This window comes from Rhinoraja longicauda, chromosome 8 (assembly GCF_053455715.1).
Source record: "Rhinoraja longicauda isolate Sanriku21f chromosome 8, sRhiLon1.1, whole genome shotgun sequence".
In the NCBI taxonomy this organism is placed as follows: Eukaryota; Metazoa; Chordata; class Chondrichthyes; order Rajiformes; family Arhynchobatidae; genus Rhinoraja; species Rhinoraja longicauda.
The window spans coordinates 49,212,229-49,235,125 of NC_135960.1; the positions used below are offsets into that span (position 1 = coordinate 49,212,229).

Here is a 22,897-nt window from a genome sequence, read left to right on the forward strand (position 1 = left end):
ACTTTCATTTGCAATGTGTGTTTTGAGGTCTTGTGCCACAACTGCTGTCTTCACTTTTTGTATACTGCATTGAGTCATGTTGAAGAAATAAACATATTTTTTCTCTTTTTAATTAAATGGAAACAGCTATAAATACTTAACCTTTCAGGCAACATCTGTGCATAAATAATAGTCAAATCAGTCAACAATTTGGGTTGGAAACCTTTCCTTAGTGTTGTAAAATATTATCGGGAGCAGCATAAAGAAAAGAAGCTGGGAGAGGAAAGGGAGAAAGAATGTGAATATACTAGAAGGGATAAAGAACTAATGGGTGATGTTGGGAGATTAATGTGCAGAAATGACAATTAGCAGGAGGCACAATGAGCTCAATCAACAACAGATATGAGACTAAGGGGGTGTGGGAATTGCTAAAGCTAATCAGGTAGAATGGGATCCATAGGAAAGCAGCAACTCTTCAATGTCCAGAGCAACATCAGGGCTGCTGACCTACTGCTGTTTGCATTCTGGTGGTTAATGAAGGAGAGGAGCATTGGTGGGGAGTTCCATCAATCCTAATTAACACCTCGGACCACATATGTGTGGGAAGGAATAGCAGATGCTGGTTTATACCGAAGATAGATACAAAGTGCTGGAGTAACTCAGCGGGTCAGGCAGCATCTCTGGAGAATATGTACAGATCATGAAGGGCCATGAAGACTGAAAGACAGACTTCCAGTCTGAGAAAGGGTTCCGACCCGAAAAGTCCCCCATCGTTTTGACTTTTGACTTTAGACTTTAGAGATACAGCACGGAAACAGGCCCTTCGACCCACCGAGTCCATGCCAACCAGTGATCACCCCATACAGTAGCATTATCCTACACACTAGGGACAATTTACTATTTTTACCAAAACCAATTAACCACAAACCTATACATCTTTGGAGTGTGGAAGGAAACCAGAGCACCAGGAGAAACCCACACAGTTTCAGGGAAAATGAACAAACTCCGTATAGATAGCACCCATAGTTAGGATCGAACCTGGGTCTCTGGTGCTATAAGGAAGCAGCTCTATGCTACACCACTGTGCCGCGCTAAGCATCCAGGGATGCAGCCTGACCTGCTAAGTTACTCCAGCACTCTGAGTATATCTTGGACCACTTGCTCACACCAGCTTCCTGCTCCTCTCCCTACTGCTCACGATCCTGAGAATTGCCAAAAAGGCACCACTGCCAGATCAATTTCAAAGGGAAAATGTCAATTGTGCTTAAGGACTGAAGTTGTCACGGTAAATAATAATGCAATGAGCTTGAAAAGAGCCTTATAAAATAGTGAGATGTTGTACTATGAGTTTACATTAAGCTCAATTGAAATAGTGTAGAAGGGCAAAGACAGGGAATTACAGTGGGAATAAGAACAAGGAAAAAGGAGCAGGAGTATGATATTAGGCTCTTTGAGTCAGTTCTGACATTCATTAAGACCATGGATGATCTACCTCTGTACCATTTCCAGCACTATTCTCATTCCCCCTCATTCCCCTAATGACCAGAAATATATTGATCTCTGTTTTGAGTGAATTCCAGCAACTGAGGCTTTGGGCTGTAAATTTCCAAAGGTTCATTGCCTCTGAGTGAAGTAGTTGAGATCAGTCATGATCATATTGGATGACTGGGCAGGCTTGAGGGGCCTGGTGGCCTATTCCTGGTTTCTGGTGTTCTTGTGAAGAAAAAAAGACTAATCTCAATCCCAAATGGCCTCCCACTTATTCTGAAACCATGCCCTCTCGCCTCACACTCCTCAGCCAGGGGTCACATCTGTATCTAGCCTGTCGGCCTTCTGGAATTTTGTATGTTTCAAATAGATCTCCCTCATTCTTCGAAATATTAGAGCATTTAAACTCTTTCATTTCTCCTCATATGGCAATGCTGTAATCCCTGGAACCAACAAAGTGAATCTTCACTCAATTCCCCTGTTGTAAGTACACATTTTCTTCAGATTTTCCTGGCTGTTAACGTCTTAGATGTCTTGGCCTGGGCTCAGCACATCAATGGAATCACAAAGATGGCACACCTGCACCTCTACTTTCTTAGAAATTTAAAGAGATTCAATCTACACCGTGGACAGCTCGATTAGAATCATGTATAGTCTTTCTGCTGACTGGTTAGCTCGCAACAAAAAGCTTTTCACTGTACCTCAGTATGCACGACAATAAACTAAACTAAACTAATGTCAAAAATACACTAACGAACTTCAACATAGGCACTGTAGAAATTATCCCAACTTATCCTAAAAAGATAGCGGAGTCAGGGGGTATGGGGAGAAGGCAGGAACGGGGTACTTATTGTGAATGATCAGCCATGATCACATTGAATGGCGGTGCTGGCTCGAAGGGCCGAATGGCCTATTCCTGCACCTATTGTCTATTGTCTATTGACACTTCCACACTGGGAAAAAGGTTCCGACTCCCTGCCCTATCTATGTCTCTCCTAATTTTATATACAGTAGTTCTATCAGGGCACCCCTCAACCTTCAACATTCCAAAGAAATCAATCTGGATCAAACTTTGACAACAATCTCCATCACTTTTCCCCAGTTGGTCTCCAGAAGGATTTCATATGATTACCATAAATTCATCTTCAACTCTGTTTCAGCAAATTTGATTCATCCAATACATATGTAAGTCTCCCATGACTACTATATTTTACAGGCATGTTTAGTTACTTGATTTATGCCACATCCAATGTTTGAATCGCTATGTTGTCATCTGGCGAAACACTCTGACAATGTTTTGGTGTTTGTTAACAAAATCCAAATTGATTGCAAGTCTTTAACACGATCCGTCACCTCAAGATTATTTCTCACCACTGCAATGGACCTCCCAACCCTGGGTGGGAGACCTGATGGAAGTATGTACAATTAATTGTGAGAGGCACAGAGAGGTAGACTCAGGGTGGAAACGTCACTTAATGGTGAGAGGAACAAAGTTTAAAGGAGATGTGGTGGGCATGTCTTTTTACAGAGAAGGCGGGGGGTGCGTGGAATGTGCTACCAGGGGTAGTTGTGGAAGCAGAAAAGACAGTGGCATTTAAGAGGAAGTTAGATAGGCACATGGCCATGCAGAGGATGGAGGGATATAGATCACATGTAGGCAGTGGAGATTGACTTAACTTGGCATCATGTTCTGCATGGACGTTGTGGGCCGAATGGCCTCTTCCTGTGCTGTACTGTTTTACGGTCTGTGTTCTATGTTGTAATGATGCTACATCAACCCCTTTCTCTCTTTGTCCTTTCGAAATGTCAAATATCCTGGAAAATTTAGTTCCCAGCTTTGGGCAGTTTGCAGCTATGTTTCTGTAATAGCAATTAGATCAGACACACTTTATTCTACTGGTGTCATTAATTCATTAACCTCACTGTGAATATTGCACACTTTCAGATATAAAGCATTTAATGTTCACATTTTAAATCTTTATGTACAATAATCCACTTTGCTGCCTGGCATTGTTTTGGATATCTGCTTAGCTCAGGTACCACTTTTCCAACTTCCTGCTTTATTACCCATCTTTCTGAATTCTTTGGGTATTCCCCCCCCCCCCCAATCCTTTGTCAAGCTAGTTTAAAGCTTCCCCCCTAAAGCACAGACAAAGCATGCTGCAAGGATATTGATTCTTAGATAGAGTTGGTGTGGAGAGGATGTTATCACCAGTGAGAAAGTCTTGGATAAGAGGGCACAGCCTCAGAATAAAAGGATGTACCTTTAGAATGGTGATGAGCCGGAATTTCTTTAGCCCGAGGGTGATGAATCAATGAGATTCATCACCACTTACGGTATCACAAAATGCTGGAGTAACTCAGCAGGTCAGGCAGCATCTAGGAGAGAGGGAATGGGTGACGTTTCGGGTCGAGACCTTTCTTCAGACTGATGTCAGGGGGGCGGGACAAAGAAAGGATATAGGTGGAGACAGGAAGACAGTGGGAGAACTGGGAAGGGGGGGGGAAGAGAGGGACAGAGGAACTATCTAAAGTTGGAAAAGTCAATGTTCATACCGCTGGGCTGCAAGCTGCCAAAGCGAAATATGAGGTGCTGTTCCTCCAATTTCCGGTGGGCCTCACTATGGCACTGGAGGAGGCCCATGACAGAAAGATCAGAATGGGAGTGGGAGGGGGAGTTGAAGTGCTCAGCCACCGGGAGATCAGGTTGGTTAAGGCGGACTGAGCGAAGGTGTTGAGCGAAACGATCGCCGAGCCTGCGTTTGGTCTCGCCGATGTACAGAAGTTGACATCTAGAGCAGCGGATACAATAGATGAGGTTGGAGGAGGTGCAGGTGAACCTCTGTCTCTCCTGGAAAGACTATTTGGGTCCTTGGATGGAGTTGAGGGGTGAGGTAAAGGGACAGCAGTTGCATCTCCTGCGGTTGCAGGGGAAAGTGCCCGGGGAGGGGGTGGTTTGGGAGGAAGGGATGAGTGGACCAGGGAGTTACAGAGGGAACGGTCTTTGCGGAACGCAGAAAGGGGAGGAGATGGGAAGATGTGGCCAGTAGTGGGGTCCCGTTGGAGGTGACGGAAATGTTGGAGGATGATTTGATGGATACGCTGGCTAATGGGGTGGAAGGTGAGGACAAGGGGGATTCTGTCCTTGTTACGAATGGGGGAGGGGGAGCAAGAGTGGAGCTGCGGGATATAGAGGATGCCCTAGTGAGAGCCTCATCTATAATGGGAGAGAGGAAGCCCCGTTTCCTGAAGAATGAGGACATGTCTGATGCCCTAGTGTGAAACACCTCATCCCTGGCGCAGGTGCAGCATAGACGGAGGAATTGGGAGTAGGGGATAGACTTTTTGCAGGAGTCAGGGCAGAAGAGGTGTAGTCCAGATAGCTGTGGGAGTCAGTGGGTTTGTAGTAGATGTCAGTCACTAGTCTGTCTCCTATGATGGAGATGGTGAGGCCCAGAAACGGTAGGGTGATGTCAGAGATAGTCCAAGTATATTTAAGAGCAGGATGGAAAATGGTGGTGAAATGTATGAAGTCAGTGAGTTCTGCATGGGTACAAGAGGTAGCACCAATGCAGTTGTCAATGTAGCGGAGGTAGAGTTCGGGGATGGGGCCGGTGTACGTCTGGAACAGGGATTGTTCGACGTACCCGACAAAGAGGCAGGCATAGCTAGGGCCCATGCGAGTGCCCATAGCTATGTCTACAGCCATGATAGAATGGCAGAGCAAACTCGATGGGCCGAATGGCCTAAATCTCCTCCTATGTTTTATGGTCTTATGGTCCCAAGTCTACAGAAGTGCAGCTATCAGATATGTGCAAGTTTGAACTTTCCTGGAAAGGCTGTGGGGACAGTTGGAATGACAATTGAAAGAGAACTTTCATCAAGTAAATTCCTATAGAGTCAATGGAACTGCCAAATGAGCAAGGCATATGTAACCAGTTATGAGAGAAAATCTGTTTTTGAAATGTTTCCAGGATTGTCACATGGGATTATTTAGCCTGAAATATTTTCTGAGTATTATTTCCTAGCTGGACAAAGCAGAAGGGTTCAGTAAAGCATTCACATAACATTGATTTAGTTTCTTTAAGATACTAAAAAATTGCACCATTATCAACAAGCACAGCATATTAGAATGGAAAAAAAATACATGTACATTGTATGTTCACATCAAAAATAAATACAATGCTGGAGTAGGTGAGGCAGCATCTCTGGAGAAAAGGAATGGGCGACGTTTTTGGTTTGGAACCCTTCTTCAGACCCATTGCCCCATTTGCAAGTCCATTTGCATTTGGGCTTGGTACTGTGATATTAGAGAGGATGAATGGGCAGGTACTTGCACATGAAAGTAGCAGGGATACATAACGAAATGGCAGGGAACACTCATCTGGTTTATGACAAAAGAAATCACGCCTTTGAAATGCCGACAGGAATGTGGATGGGAAAACATTTTCAGTTGGATAACATTGGAAGTGGTGGGAATGGCAATCGTCCGAAAGTAGATAATTGTGTGATGCATCATGAGATGTTTCAGTAATGTGAAAACACACCACGCAAGTGTACTTCTGATAAAAGATCATAAACCTAAAATATGAACTCTTTTTCTCTTTCCACACATGCTGTCAGATCAGCTGAGTATTTCCAACATTCCATCATTCTCTAATTATATTTATTACACAAATATATTTTTTTTCCCTCAAAAACAAGAATTCACGGCAAAATGATAAAAGGAAATGATTCACTTCAATTCAATTCAATTTAATGCTACTTTATTGTCACATGTACAGTGAAATTCTTTGTTTTTGCATACAATCCAGAAAGTACACAAAGAGTTGCCATGTATCCGGCACTGACAAAGTTACAAAGTACTCATTAGAGTCATGTTGGCCCTCTTTGTTCTCGGTGACCCTCCCCACCCGCTGGGTCCCTCTTTGTTCTCAGTGCCTCCCCCCTCCCCTTCGCAGGTGGAACGAGATTTCCTTTGTAATAAATCTTACAATCTGAAGGGAGACATCTCAGAGATTGCTTGACTACATATTACCAAACAACTCAAATTTACTATTTCAAGATAGTCATGTACTATTGTACAGCATATTCCAAAGATTGACTTTGCCACTTACAAGGCCACTTATGCATAGCACGTCTATTGGTCTTGCAGGCAGCATAAGTATTTACCATCATATGATAAGTTTTTGCATTATCATTGAACTTGTATAGAGTTGATTAACCAAAATGAAACTGACTTTCAAAGTAACAGAAATGATATGGCATCAAAGGAAGGCCTTCAGCGCTCCATGCCTACCCCAATTCTATGAAAGAACTGTGCAGTTAGTGGGAAGGAAGAGTTTGAACCAATTGTGATGAGTTACTGTGAGCGCAGGACAATAGGTAACGTATGCTTTGGTGGAGACACAAGGGAGTGCAGGGGCTGTAACTTTGAGCAAAAATCAAACTGCTGGAGGTACTAGGCAACTTGTATGGATGCAGAGGGATGGTTGATGTTTTGTGTTGAACCGCAACATCGACCGTCCCTCTACCGCTACAGATGCTGACTGTTCTGCTGAGTTTCTCCAGCATTTTGGTGTGTTTTTGTATGCTTTGATACTGGGTATCCTTTTGTTTTTATAAAATGTTTATTTGAAAGCAGATGCATGAAAATCAGTAAGTTTATTCCACAATGTACTAATCTGTCAGAGTCGTCTCAGTGATAATTCAATTGTCCCAATTTACTTATGATTATTTTGTCCTATTCGTTGTCAGTTGCAATAGTGCATCCCCAGTCTCTCTAATTGATGCAGCTATTTAATTTAATTTGATCTAATGAAACTAGATTTCATATTTAGTTTTGTTTTAGTTTTAGAGATACAACATGAAAACAGGCGCTTTGGCCCACCAAGTTCATGGCAAGTTCAAACATCAAACAGCGATCACACCATACCCAAGTTCTATGTTATCCCAGTTTTACATCTTACACACTGGGGGCATTTGACAGAAGCCAATTAATAGACAATAGGTGCAGGAGTAGGCCATTCGGCCCCTCGAACCAGCACCACCATTCAATGTGATCATGGCTGATCATTCTCAATCAGTACCCCGTTCCTGCCTTCTCCCCATACCCCCTGACTCAGCTATCCTCAAGAGCTCTATCTAGCTCTCTCTTGAATGCTCTCTTGAATGAACCTACAAGCCTGCATGTCTTTGGAATGTGGGAGGAAATCAGAGCACCCGGAGAAAACCATGCAGCCACAGGAAGAACAGGGAGAATATAGCTACCATTGCAAGGATAGAGATGTATAAAGCAAAATTTAGTTTAGTTTAGAGATACAGCATGGAAAAAGGCCCTTTGACCCACTGAGTCCGTGCTGACTATTGATTACCCCATTCTATATTATTCCACTTTCTCATCCACATTAGACGCAATTTACAGAGGTCAATTAACTTATAAACCCACATGTCTTTAGGATGTAGAAGGAAACCCGGAGAAAACCCACACTGTCACAGGGAGAACGTACAAACTCTGTACAGATTATGCATAATCAGGATCAAACCCGGGTCTCTGGCGCTGTAAGGCAGCAACTCTATACTGTGCCTTCATGCTGCTCGTGTTCTTGTTCATTTTATTGAATGATTTCGAAATGCATACCATTTTCCCCTTAATTTATATATTTTGCCATTCAATTACTATTTTATCAAATATTTATTAATTTTAGCTTTGGTTGGTTTTGGAATATTTTATTGATTTATAATTACTGCAGGGGCATCCTTGTTGCAATACTGTATATTGGTTTTAGCACACATTTAATAAATAAAACAAGAGCCAAACTGACACTTACATTAAACCTCTTAATTTTTTACAGAACCATGATTGCCTTAGCCTAGATTTTGCTGACAATGCAATTAGATGCAATTGAGTTTCATTTTTGTCTATGGAAACAAGTTTACTAAATGTTGTGTTGTATTTCCCACATTGTAACCTCATTTGGAGAGTAGTCTGGTGATCTGGAATTTTATTGCATGGATTGGAGCTGGCAATTAAACAATCTGAACTTTGTCACTCAACCGTGTTTGGATGTAGCTGAATTTAGCTTTCTGTTCAGTTACAATGTCATTTCATTAACAAAACTTGACATTGTGCATTTCTGAATCGATTTTTCGCTTGGTCCCATTTGCAGAGTTGCATGTATTTCTATTCATTTTACTTTGGTACATTTGAGAAAATAATTAGGGCCTTATTGGCCACAGAGGAACAAAAGAATCTCTGAATGCATTCAGTCTTTATTTTGGCAAAGTTCATGTTTCTGCCTGACATTAGTCTTTTGAGAGAACAGAGTGAATAATATTTTGTGTGAGGTGAGGAAGTGTCAGACATTTTATTGGCTCCATTGCAGCAGTGAAAAATGCATTCACCACCCCTGTATTTTCTGGGACAGAGATGCTTTAAAAAAAATCCTTGAAGCGTTTTTTTAATTTCCCATGCAATATTACATTTTACATAGGCTCCAATAGCAATACTGAAACTATAATGCATTGGTTCTTATGTTGGCCATGGTGAATGTGTGTCAATCAAAAAATGCTTGCATTTAAACACATGGATCATCGGTTCCAGTTCCCTATTAATGCACATGCCTTCTACTTTGCATTTTCTTCAGTGAGCAGGTATGGTCCCTTAATAGAATTTGAGAGTGATATTGCTAATGCAATGCCATGAATTTACATTTGTACTTGGGAACTGTATTGACAAACAATCCAGCCATTCAGAGCTACAAAACTGGACACATATCCTTGAAGCCAGTTGGTCTAAAAATGATGGCAGGAAACTATGTGTTGGTCAACATGCATCCACTGAGTTTTGCTGTTCATTTAAGTAGATAACTTGAATTCTACCTCGATCTATCAAATAATTGTCTTTGAAGAAAGATTCTGACCTGAAAATTCATCTATTCATGCTTCCTGATCTGTTGAGTTACTCCAGCACTTTGTCTTCAATTGTCTCTCAAACGGTATTCTCTGAATCTCCGAGTCATTCCCAATGACTGAATGTTCCAGTTAACCTCAAAGGTATTAGTGGCTTTTATATTTGATAATAACCGGAACAATTAAACCAGCCTTAAACAGCAATTATTGTTTCGGATTAAAAAAAGACACAAAGTGCTGGAGTATCTCAGTGGGTCAAGCAGCTTCGCTGAAATCCATGGATAGATGGCGTTTCGGATGGGGATTATTTTTGGTCTATCGTAGGTATTCTCTCAAATTTAGTTTGATTAATTCCTCCCATGAAACACCTCATATTTATTACCTTTATTGCTGAATTTGTATTTTTTAGGAAAATATGACATCTAAATGTGGTCTCTCACAACAAAAGTCCCACTTTAAATGAGCGAAATTGTGCAATCTTGCATGTATAAGCATGCATACTTCTCCACTTTTCTGTGCATAAAAAAAAATAATGAATGTCAGGATGACACAAGTCTAATGTAAGAGATCTGGAATCTGTTTTATGTTAAACATGACTGAACAGGCCAGTGAACCCTGAACTTCAGCTTTATTCCCTAATGCGTCCACAAATATACTAACTCCTTACTAACTTTAGTAAAAATACTCAAACACATTTTACTTATCCTGGTTATTCTTTTGCTCACACAACCAAAATGTTCTGTTGTAGAAAGGGAGAAAGGAAAAATATATTCCATTCCTGGTTTCCCTTTTCAGTCTTCCCAATCCTCCCAGGGCAATGTTTTTCTCTTCAGTATTCTAGCTAGAGAGGAAGTTGTAAGTTGGCTTACAGACTTCCTCTGTCTCGAGGTGGGCCAGTAAGATATGTAATCAATTAAACTGGCCACTAACCTCCTTGTGCGGATTCCTTGATAACCAAGCGACCAGAGCCAAATTTAAAGGGACAGGCAAAACACAAAGTGCTGGAGGAACTCCAGGGTCAAGCAACATCTGTGGAGGGAATGGACAGGCAACATTTCAGGTTGTGACCCTTCTTCAGACTGGACAGGGATATCCCATCAGTTATAGTTGCAGATGATTATTAAGTACATTACAGGGCATCACACAACTTGGATAGACACATCATCTGGATTTTAAATCACAGTCGTACTCCTCAGAATTTACTATTATGCAAGTTAGACTTCACTGTATAATAACATTTTAATGTAAATCATACCAAGTTCCTTCCATGACACCAGTCAGTATTGAAAATGGATACTTAAAAATGTGATGGTTGATTTATTTCACAAAATGTAGCCAGATTCTAACATCATCAGCCTGGTGCAATAAATTATAAAAAATACATACTGGGATCTTTTATTCAATGGGTCTTTATAATTGAGTGGAAGGAGGTGCCGCAGGAGCTGTTTAAAGTCATTTCATTTACCCTAACTATGAGCTGCTTTGAGCTATTAATAGGTAATTAGTCAGTTAAATAAGCAATGTGATTAGCAGTTAAATAGCTGGTACAATTTGCTGTCTTCTGATGGGTTTTTTCTTGTGGCAGTTGGACTATTATGTAAATTAATTTAACACAAATTTGAGCTAGTGGCAGAATATTAATTTTGAGCTCGGGAGAAGCCCGAGTGTGTGAAAGATCAAGAGTTTGGTCTCAGCACGAGTTCAGTCTCAAGATGTCATTGCTTTTTTTCCCCATAATTTATGAAAACATGGAGGCTAAATGAAGTTTAGTTCATACTTGGTCTGCATACACTGTGTGTTTCCTAGAAAGTTCAAATCTGGCCTGATCTTCTGTCAAGTTATCTGGGGAGCCATGCCTGACACTTCTGCCTCAACTTGTACTAGGTGCATGAAAGACACAAAGTGCAGGAGTAACTTAGCAGGTCAGGCAGCATCTCTGGAGAACATGGATAGGTGATGCATGAATGCATGGGTGTGTGAACCAAGGAGCTGTGGAGGGAGCAGTCTCTGTGGAAGGTGGAAAGGGGTGAGGATGAGAAGATGTGGTCGGAAGAGGTGATGGCAATGTCGGAGGATGATGTGTTGGATGTGGAGGCTGGTGGAGTGAATGGTGAGGACCAGGGGAACTCTGTCCCATCTGGGGGGTGGGGGAGCAAGAGCAGAACTATGGTACACAGAGAAGTCACGAGTGAGGAATCCATCTTGACATTCGGGGGGGGGGGGGGGGGGGGGGTTGGGGAGGGGTGGGTGGGACCACATTTACTAAAGAAAGAGAACATCTTGGATGTTACTAGAATGGAAAGCCTCATCTTGGGAGCAGATGCTGTGCAGACGGAGAATTCGAGAGAAATTGAGTTGTACCAGGTGCACCACTACACAAGGATTGTTTAAATTTCTCTTTAAGCCTGTGGCATTGCTTCTGCTGTTATTTGTGGGGAAATGGGAGTATGGTGGTTCCTTTGAGGTGACATCTTCTAGGTCTATCACTGTGGTGAATGCAGTAGTGTAATGAGAAATGAGTAAAGTTCTCAGCATCCAGGTAATAGATATGCACATCTGTCAATTAGTTAGTTAGTTTATTTGTCATTCCACTCCTTACAGATCATGCAATGAATGGGACAAAACTGAGTGCCACCGGGGGCCATAGTGCAATACAAATGCAAAACATATAGACAGGGGATGACAGTGCAGTACAATAAGATACCATACAATACAATTAGACAGTGCAATACAATACAATACATATAGACAGGGGATTAAAGCATGTAAATGGTAAAAGGTCAGGCTAATATATCTGAATGATTTGTGTCTCCATTTCACTCAGCGTAACAAGGTTAGAGACAAATTATTCACATGTGAAGACAGGAAGCTTTGGGCTAAAGGAAAAATAGATGAAGTCTTCTCCCTTGAGAAGTAGCTTCTTCCCTATAACCATCAGGCTATTAAACACTACAACCTCCAAATAGGCTACAAACTATATAGACTTGGGGACATTATTTTTGACTTTGCACTACTATTGTCTATTTATCTGTTTGTTTTTTTAAATATACTGAACTATTAAAATAGTTTATTATGGGTTTTATAGAGTAATATATTTACATATCTGTTATGCTGCTGCAAGCAAAAATTTCATTGTTTTTTTTCCAGACGTATGACAATAAAATACTCTTGACTTGACCCTTGACTCTTGATGATACTTGGATGACTTCTCTAATGCAGCAACAACAAGCAGCAAACTGTAGGTGTAACCTAGGGAGACAAGCGGCCCAGCTAAGTGTGAGATTGTATTTTAGGTTGCAGGAGGTAATAAACCTTAGAGAGGGCAAACAAAATCAATCTGGATATTCGTTCTTATAAATGGTACAGATTCAGAGAAACAGGCTGCTAAATCCTGCTTATTCCGTGAACAACTAAAAATGTTCATTTTTCATACATTGCTTAAAAAGATAGAAAATACATTTTTAATGTATGGTCCTTCCATAAGCTAGGGTATGTCCGATTGCTACCATATGTGAACATTGGTCTTTGTCTATGGAACTGATACACATGGCAACAATAATAAACTAAACTAACCTAAACTATATCCTGCACTCTGTATCGTTCCCTTTGCTCTATCTATTGTACTTGAGTTTGACTTGATTGTATTTATGCAAAGTATTATCTGATCTGTTTGGATACCAAGGAAAACAATGCTTTTCACCCTACATAAGTGACAATAATAAACCGACACCTTGGACATCCAGATAGCAAAAATAACTTGATTCTTTAAGACATGTTTATCATATAGAAGGACATGCATCAAAATATTTTACAGGAATCCCTTAAACAAGATTTGAAGAAAAAGATGTAGGAAAACATGAGGAAAAGATGACCTTAGGTTTGGACGAAGGGGACTGATCATAAGTATTGAGTGTCGTAAGCAGAAAGCAAGAGAAAGTGGTGGAGATTTTAGGGAGCAAATTCCAGAAGAATGATGCCCGGAGATATGGTGATTTGGTAGCTGAGAGTACAGCAATCAGTGGTAGTGAAATTAAATTCATGTTGCTCAGCAAAGGACAGATATTTTAGATGGCTTTGGGTTGGAGAAAATTACAGTGATAGAAAGGTGCAAGGTCATGAAATGATTTGAAACTAAATATGATTGGAAGAGAATCTATTAAAATTGAGTAATTGCTTTACTGGAAATCAGTGTGGGTGTAGAGCAAGTGTTAACAAAGGAATTATGTGTGAACAACACGTGATTCCTAGTCGGGGGAATAAAAATTTGGAAGATCTTGTTAATGACAAAGCAACAAGAAACTGCAGATGCAGGAATCTTGAGTGAGAAATAAACTGCTGGAGGAACTCGGGGATCAGGCAGCATTGGTGGATGGAAATTGACAGGAGATATTTCAAACTGAAGAAGGACCCCAAATTGAAAAATCGTCTGTCCATTTCCCTCCACAGATGCTGCTTGTGCACCCAAGTCATACCAGCTTCTCGTTCTCACCTAGCAAACAGCTAACAATGACCTGTTTCCTTTATCATCGTTCCTTTTTTAATAATAATAATAATAATAATACATTACATTTATATAGCGCTTTTCTAACACTCAAAGACGCTTTACAAGGTTTACTAAGACATAAAAGAAAATAAGTAGATAAATGAGTTAACGAAGAGAAAAGGAAAAAGAAGGAGAGGTAACGGTCAGTGATTGAAGGCAGTGCTGAACAGATGAGACTTCAGTGATGTTTTGAATGTGGTGAGTGAGGAGGAGTCTCTGACGGTTTGGGGTAGTGAGTTCCAGAGGGTGGGAGCAGCGATGGAGAAAGCATATCTTTCATTCATTTGTCCTATATCTCTCTACATCACTGTCTATATCTCTCATTTCCCTTTCTCCCTGACTAGTCTGAAGAAGGGTCTCGACCCAAAACATCACCCATTCCTTCTCTCCAGAGATGCTGCCTGACCCGCTGAGTTCCTCCAGCACTTTGTGTGTTGCCTGGTGGGGTGAGTTAGAATAGTTGGGACTGGATGTAGCAATGATGTTGATGGAGGTCCGTGTAATCATAGAATGTAGACAAACACAAGGAGAGATAGATTAAAGTCGTTTTGTGACTTTGAGAGGAGCCATTTTGGTACATGGCAGCACCAGAAACCTAATTGAGGCAGACAAATATTTAGGTACGCCATTAATTGAATTGTCGGATAGTTTGATTTTATCTGCCATCACAGCAAGTTTAATTTGCTAGTTAAACAGGTTTTTTTGAAATGCAGTGTGACAGCACCGTCTCCCTTGGAGGTCGCTCTGATCCCTTCATCTGGCAGACATGCCTGGAGAGGGCATCACAGGTAACAGTTGGGTCCAATTAGCTGCGATTGTTTGGCCACCTGAACTTTGTCAGCCCACTCCCTGTAAGTTTTTAAACTTTAAAAATAATTATGAATAATATGAAAGTGCAGCATATTCTGGGAGGAATATATTAATAACTTGAACCTCATTGAAGTGGCATTTGCCACAGTCTACTTACTCCCTGCTCAAACAATCTTGTTGTAAACTTTTAAGGCATTTAAGACCATCATCTTGTTTTTTACTTAAATTTGGTGAATTAAGGATTTTATGAATATTTATCAGTACAACTGAGAAAATGTGGTTCACATTTTAAAATGTTTTGCAGTTGAAAGGCAAATTGGTATGTGGAGAATGAATTTGATCTAAATTTCATAACTTCACTCTCTCCAAGTGTTGACTTGTAGCCCCATCACCTCATATATTTGCCAACTTTTATTAAACAATTTCTCCTGTTTATATAAAGAAGACTTCACTTTTCAAGTAGGTTACATATTAGGTGAAATTCAGAGATGGCAAAGGGAACATTTTTGGCAGATTTGTCCATGAAAGAAATAAAATGCTTGCTGTTCTGTTAAGTATGTTACAAGAAGTTGTAATTCTATATGGATCAAAAGATAGTAATATCATTTTGTATGATGTGGATTTATTGAATACACCTGGTTTTAAAATTTAAAACAATAACAATTCAATTGTCTTTCTTTTAAGAGCAGGGAGATTGTGGTATAACTATATAATTCATTAGTTAGATCCTTTCTGAAGTACTATGTGCAGTTTCTGGTCACTACATTATAGAAAGGATGTGACTGTATTTTGGAGGGTGATGCCAATGGATGGAGTGTTTGAGCTATGGATTTATTTTCTTTGGAGCAGGGATCGCCAAGTGGTGACTTGATTGAGGATAATGAAAAACTTAGCATAGGTGTCTGCAGTTCTTGGGCCTGTTTCCATGCTAAGACCCTAAGTTATCGTGTTTATTGCAGTTCAATTATGCCAGTGAGGTGACTTCTTTTTGTTTTGAGGTATGTGTTTAAATTAATTTGTTCCTGAGGTAGAAAAGGAACATTTATTATTCAACAGTACAATTTTTTTCCTCGTGCCCAAGACAATATTCCTGCTTCATCATATACCTTTCAAACAGCTGAAAGATTCTTGGGTCGTGGGAATGTACTCTATATAAAAGGATATTTTATTTTTAGTCACTGCATTCAAAGTTATTAATTATCTATGAAGCATTTGAAGACTTTTATGGAGGCCTTAATGGAGAAAATATATGAACATCTCTCTAATTTTAAGTTTATGATTTGAATTTTCGGAACTGAAATGTAAGAATGCAGTTAAGGGGTTCATTTTATTGTCTTGTGTCTACTTATTTGAAAGGATGGAGGAAGTAAGGACCACTTTGGTTGCCATGGCACTCAGTGTGTAATAGATTTCCATTGACATAAAACAGTCTGTTGGTAAGAGCTTTCCTGCAAATCCCAGGAGACCTCCATGTCATCCATCTGGAAATGACATAGTCGGCTGAAGGAGATGCTTGTGAAGCGTTCACATGCTACTTTAGATTTTTTTATTCAATTTATTTTTGGAGGTAGGTTAAGAACCAGTGTTTCCTTTCCATTGCAACCAAGAAAATGGGTTCCGATCTTCCGAGATAAACTATATGTTGCAATCATACCAGCGATGTATTTCTTCAAGATCGCTTGCCGATTATTATTGTGGGCCGATATCCGGTTGGATAAATGATCAGTCTCCTGGGTGCTGTGGAAGACCCTTCTAGCATGGATTAATTTGCACTCATGGTAGTCTATCAGGCGAGACTTGCATGGAATGCACAGGATGCTTCATTATTTCTATCAATAGTTAAAATTTCCACTTATAATGATAATTGTGTTCAGTAAAAATTCTGAAGATTGAAAAGATTAATAATCACAATTGTTCGTTTTGCAGGACCGTTCAGAAATGATGGATTAAAACTATCTGATGTGATGCCAATAATGAAGGAAAAAGTGGCCTTTGTATCAGGTGGGTATATTCAAAATAATTAATAGCATCCCTAGTTATGGATGATTTAGTTGCTTTTCCAATTGAATAGCTAGCAAGAGTCTAGCAAGAGTCTATTTCACGGTAGAGCAATAAACCCCTCTCCCCCCCCCCACCCCCCTCATCCCCCGCCTCCTTCGTCCCATTGGCTTCACAATCTGCAGATCTTCAAACCTTTTCACACCTTCTGCTCTTATCTCTGGCCTTCATTCTAACCATCTGCCTATCAAAAACCCTCACCTGTGTCATCCTATTACCTGCCGCGCATTGTCTTGCCTCTCTCCTTTTCCAGCTTCCATCTCCCACTCCACCCACACCCCCCCATACACAATCAGTCTGAAGAAGGGTCTCAACCCGTAAAGGCACCTATCCGTGTTCTCCAGCAATGTGACCTGATCTGCTGGGTGTTACTCTAGCACTTTGTGTCCTTGCAAGAATCTAGTTTAAGTCACACCCTCAGATTTTCTTTCTAACTGAAGCTTATAAGCAACATTCTAGAGCTGAAGTATATATGTTAATAATTTGGCAAAGGAGGTTCTAGCTCTAAGGAAAGAACAGACAAAAGAAACAATAGGATTTATCTCCAACAAATCCCATTGTGGCTTCCCATTCTTGTAAGTTCACTGATCTTTCCAGAGCAGCCATATTAAAAGCAACGGATAGTTTTGCCTCTACAGCTTCAAACCATGCTGAACTTCCCATTTGCAAAAATATCTGAAATCATATTCCATGTACTGACGTATTGTAATTTGATTTCTGTTTTCTCTCATACAAGAATCAAACTATAATCACCTTATTCACCCAAGTTTCACTGTAAAACATTAATCACCAATGTTGGAACTTCCAGCCACCAAAGAAGATGATTTAAAATATAGATGGGGACGGTAATGGCAGTTTCTATACCTTTTCAAAGTCCAACTTTGATAGCCATTACTGCTCGGGGATGGAATGGAGGTATAGCTTACGCACACACCACACTCTGAGATAACAAAAACGAATCTTCCAAACGCTGTTTCGTGGTTAATTGGTCTTTATTAAAGTAGCACAAATCAAAAGAGTAAATCATAACTTTTCGTTCTTATCAACTGTTTCTTCTTCAAACAATACAGTAAGAATCGTGTAGTCGTTACCGTGTGGTCTTTGTATGGCTGGCGTGAGTGTGGCAGTCGTGAGTGTGGCAGTCGTGAGTGTGGTAAAAAACTGTATTCTCTCCATCCTCCGAGACTAAACTGACCCACAATCTCTGTGGCTACACTAGCCTCCTCCCATGTGGACACTCCCCATTACATATCAAATCACATCCACAAGCATGCAAAAAAGACTAGAAATATTAAACATAGCCATAACACAATGACATTAACTAAATTAAGTGTAAATGGCTCCTACAGGGACCATAGAGAGCCATGGTGCTCATAAACAATTGATTGTTGTTATTATTTTGTCAGTGACGTGTCAAGTATAGATCAAGATGACTGAAGACTGTGTGTGTGCAAAAGAGTTAGAATATAGAACAGTACAGCACAACAATGGGCCCTTCGGCCCTTGTGCCAAACATTATGCCAAGTTAAGCTGATCACATCAGGCTGTCCATGATCCATTACCCTCCATTCCCTGCACTTCCATGTGCCTATCCAAAAGCCTCTTATACGCCACGATTATATCTGTCTCCATCATAACTCCTGGCAACACCTTCTAGGCCCCCACCACTCTGTGTGAAAAAAAAATTGCCCAGTACATCTCCTTTAAACATCCCCCTCTCAACTTAGAGCTCATACCCTCGATTGTTGGTCATTTCCGCAGTTGGAAAACAATGTTGACGGTCTACCCTGTCTATTGCTGAAAGAGGGAAGATTGCCAGCTGTGGAAATGTTGGCTGCATACTGAGTTGAGTTTGTTGTCAAAGAGTAACAATGCTGGCAGCATTTACTTGCACCGTACTTGGAGCTTGGTTGGATGTCAGTTTTCATTACAAACTCTGCCTGCAATGGCAAGGCAACCAATGCTACAAAATGCCTGAGGAAGCAAAGTAAAATAATCTACATGGGATCTGCAGGTCTGACCTGTTCATCTGCCCACTGGCAGCACCTAGAAAAGACGTACAATGTCTATTCAACCTGGCATTTCTGCAGTAATCCTTCCAGTTCCTGAAGCAGAGGAGCTTTGAGACTATTGTTCACTTCTCATCCACAAAATAAAACTTAAAATGCAATGATTATCTTTAGCTGGAAGAGTGTACAGTTTCTAAGTCCTTGGATGTTTAAAAATATCATTTCCTTGCAGGTGGACGTGACAAAAGAGGTGGTCCAATCCTAACTTTCCCAGCTCGCAGTAATCACGACAGAATAAAACAGGAAGACCTCCGTCAGCTTGTTACCTATTTAGCAAGTGTGCCAAGGTAGAGTGCAAGTATTACGTTTGACATGTTTCAGGAACAAACCTAATGGAAAGAATTTGTTCTTTAATACATCTTAATCATCCTGCTTTCTGGAGAAATCATTACAGATCCACCACCGATTTTCCGGCAACTGGTGGTCTGGCACCTCATTGAATCAGGACAAGGTTATGAGAGCGCACTTGAAATCCCCCCCCCCCCTCCCCCCAAAGTGGTTCCCCCTGCAAATTGTGGCACCTAGGCCGGGTGAGGCAGTCGGTTTCGACCTCATTGGGACTTCCGCAGCCGATCGGCGGGTCAAGTTTGTCTCCTGTGGCCAGAGCTCTAGAAATTTGGCCTGGCCAGAGCCAGCAGATCCGTTCCTATAGCTGACTTCCAAGGCCTATTTTGCAGGCCGGTATCTCCGCCCTCCGAGGCTGTTACCTCTGTTGGTCTGGCAAAAGGGATAATATGGCAAAGCTCTGGAACCAAGGGTGCTGGAAAATTGGTGGTGGACCTGGATTCAACTTATATTTCGGAATTCTATCTTTATTGGTTTGAATGGAATTGGCGAGATAGTTTGTATGCTTTTTCACAATTTGTGCAGTGTTCAATTGTACAAATCTATGTTTCATCTGATTATTTACCTTATGTCGATGGGCACATGATCCACATCAATGATTTGGATGACGAAATGCAAGGCATGATTAGCAAGTTAGCAGATAATACTAAAGTGGGTGGTATTGGGGATAATGAAGATGGTTGTCAAAAGTTGCAGCAGGATTTTGATTGGTTGGGCAGGTTGGCTGAGGAATGGTTGATGGAATTTAATATAGAGAAATGTGAGGTGTTGCATTTTGGGAGGTCCAACAAGGGTAGGACCTACACAGTGAATGGCAGGGCTCCAGGGAATGTTGTAGAGCAGAGGGATCTAGGAGTGCAGATACATAGTTCCGTGAAAGTGGCATCAAAGAAAGAAGGGGTGGTCAAGAAGGCTTTTGGGATATTGGCCTTCATCAGTCGAGGTATTGAGGGATATGGGCCAAGCGCAGGCAGGCGGGACTAGTGTAGATGGGACATCTTGGTCAGCGTGGGCAAGTTGGACAATAGTCAGTTTCCACGCTGAATGGCTCGGTGACTCTCTGACATGACTGTCTTTCCAGTGCAATGTTGTTATGAATATTGCACAAGGTCCTATCTAATTTAATCAGCCAGTAAAATTATCCCATCTGTATCAGAATGGGAAGCCTGCATTTATACCACAAAAAGTACAAACTGGGATAATTTAGCATTTACATGTGAAAACAGGCAGCTGAGTTGCTCTTCTAAAGATAGATCATCAACCTGAAATGACAATTCTTGTTTGTCTCTCCACACATGCTGCATGATCTGCTGCGTGCTTCCAATATTTTCTGTTTCTTTTATCCCAGAGTAACTGTTAAATTGTTTCCATCATAATTTCAGAAGACATAAGGACAGAATTAGGCCATTTGGACCATCAGATCCACTCTGCCATTCGATCGTGGCTGATCTATTTTCCTCTCTCTCACCCATTCTCCTGCATTCTCCCCGTAACCATTGACGTCCTTACTGATGAAGTACTTGTCAATCTCCGCTTTAAAAATCCCCAATGACTTGGCCCCTACAGCCATTTGTGGCAATAAATTCCACAGATTCACCACCCTCTGACTAAAGAAATCCCTCCTCTTTTGAGGAGGAACAAAAGGACCAGAGGGTGCACCCTCAGAATAAAAGGAAGTACCTTTTGGTACCTTTCAAAGGACTAAAGGTAAGTCCTTTTATTCTGAGGCTGCATTCTGATCCTAGACTATCCCACTGCTGGAAACATCTACTCTGTCTAGGCCTTTCCTTATTTCGTAGGTTTCAATGAGATCCTCCCTCATCCTTCTAAACTCCAGTGAGGACTCCAACATAATATGTTTAAGATGCTGCCACAATAATTCCCACAAAGTTGCAAGGGGCAAACTCACATCATTCTGTATTTAGCACAGGATTCCAGCATCTTCAGTGTCTTGTGTCTCTAGGAAATTTCCCAACTGTTATGACTATCTTTTGCAACTTAACAAACAGAAATGCAACAGGAGTTTTCACCATATCGTTATTTTTTTACTTGACTGCGACATTAATCCAAAGTTCTGTTCATCCTATGAGGCGGGCAGTAGAACTTTCATCATATTGTTGGAAGAAATGTAATTGGCCTGTAACTTGAGTATTTTCTCTAGTGCTTATTCTTAAGACACGAATCTATTCTATTAAAACAAGAAGCTCAATAAAATTAAAATTAAAATCTGAAACAAAACCAGAAAATGCTGGAAAATCTCAGCAGGTATGTCAGCACCTGTCGAAAGAGAGGCAGTTGATGTTTTGGGTTGATGACCCAGTGTTAATATTGGTGGAACCTAAAATAACTACAAAGATGAGGCAAAAGCATTTGCAGCCGTCTTCAATCAGGGACAGAGAGTGGTTGATTCGTTTCAGCCTTCTCCTAAGATCCCAACCATCAGAGAAGGCAATCTGAAGCCAATTCAATTCATCAATATCATCAAGAGCCACTTACCAAAACCTTGGGCTACAAGCTTGGAATGTTCTACATGACATCACCAGTTTAGGAATGGGTTCTCTTTTTGCAGACGTCCATACGTTTGTTCAGAAGTATGAAAATACGATATAGTAACTACATCACAGTCGTGTGAAAAATGGCATCAAAAGCACAGAAAAGTAATCAGAAAGAACCATTACTAGAGAGGGGAAACAAGTTATCTTGTTGATTGGAAAAACATATGTACATATGTTGGACTTTTGATGCGTTCCCTCTGCCATTAACATTATCTGGCTGGTGTGTATAGACTCTATGCACAAATGCATAGGTTAGTTTGGAGATACAGCATGGAAACAGGCCCTTTGGCCCACTGAATCCACACTAACCATTGATCACCTGTTCACACTAGTTCTATATTATCCCACTTTGTATCCACTCCCTACTCACTAGGGGTAATTTACAGGGGCCAACTAACCTACAAACCCACATGTCTTTGCAATGTAGAGGGAAACTGGAGCACCCAGAGGAAACCCATGCAGTCACAGGTAGAACATGCAAATTCCACACAGAAAGCAGCCAAGGTCAGGATTGAACCCGGATCTCTGGCACTGTGAGGCAGCAGCTCTACCCATTGCGCCACTGTACTGAACAGATGTTTTCAGCTATTTCATCAACTGCTAACCGCATGACTGTCACTCGTCGGAATAAGGAAGCAGATACTTGGGAATCATCACCTGAAACATTCTCTCTATTAATATGACTTGGAAGAATATTGCCAATTGTTTATCCTCACTGAGGGAAAATCCCGGAGCTCTCCAATTAATAGTATTGTGGTACTACCTTGAAGTTATTGACTGCAATGCATCGAGATGGCAGCTCAGTAGCACTTCCTTATGGACAATTGGAGATGGACATTAAATCGAGCTATGCCAATGAGATCGATATCACACAACAATATTAAAAAAATAGAACAAGTCATGTTAATGAGTATAGACGACATGCAGTTTACTGAAAAACAAGATTGTATATTATGCAAGGGAAGACACAAAGTGCTGAAGTAACGCAACAGTTCAGAAGCTCCTCTGGAGAACACGAATAGACGACGTTTCGGGTCGAGACCTTTTGTATTATGTATTATGCATCCAGGTAGTGATTCATAGTGTGAACGAATTGAGTAGCGTAGTCAAGGAGATTATAATCCATCAAAAATGAGAGA

General features: G+C 40.9%; 1 protein-coding gene across 1 annotated transcript in view; it reads left to right on the forward strand.

The window, feature by feature from the left end:
- Positions 1–22,897, forward strand: part of LOC144595940 (kalirin) — a 351,636-nt gene that overhangs the window by 180,044 nt on the left and 148,695 nt on the right. The window contains exons 2-3 of the mRNA XM_078403892.1: positions 16,658–16,732; positions 19,031–19,145. Coding sequence (XP_078260018.1) covers positions 16,658–16,732; positions 19,031–19,145 — 190 coding nt within the window. The remainder of the gene's footprint in view (positions 1–16,657; positions 16,733–19,030; positions 19,146–22,897) is intronic.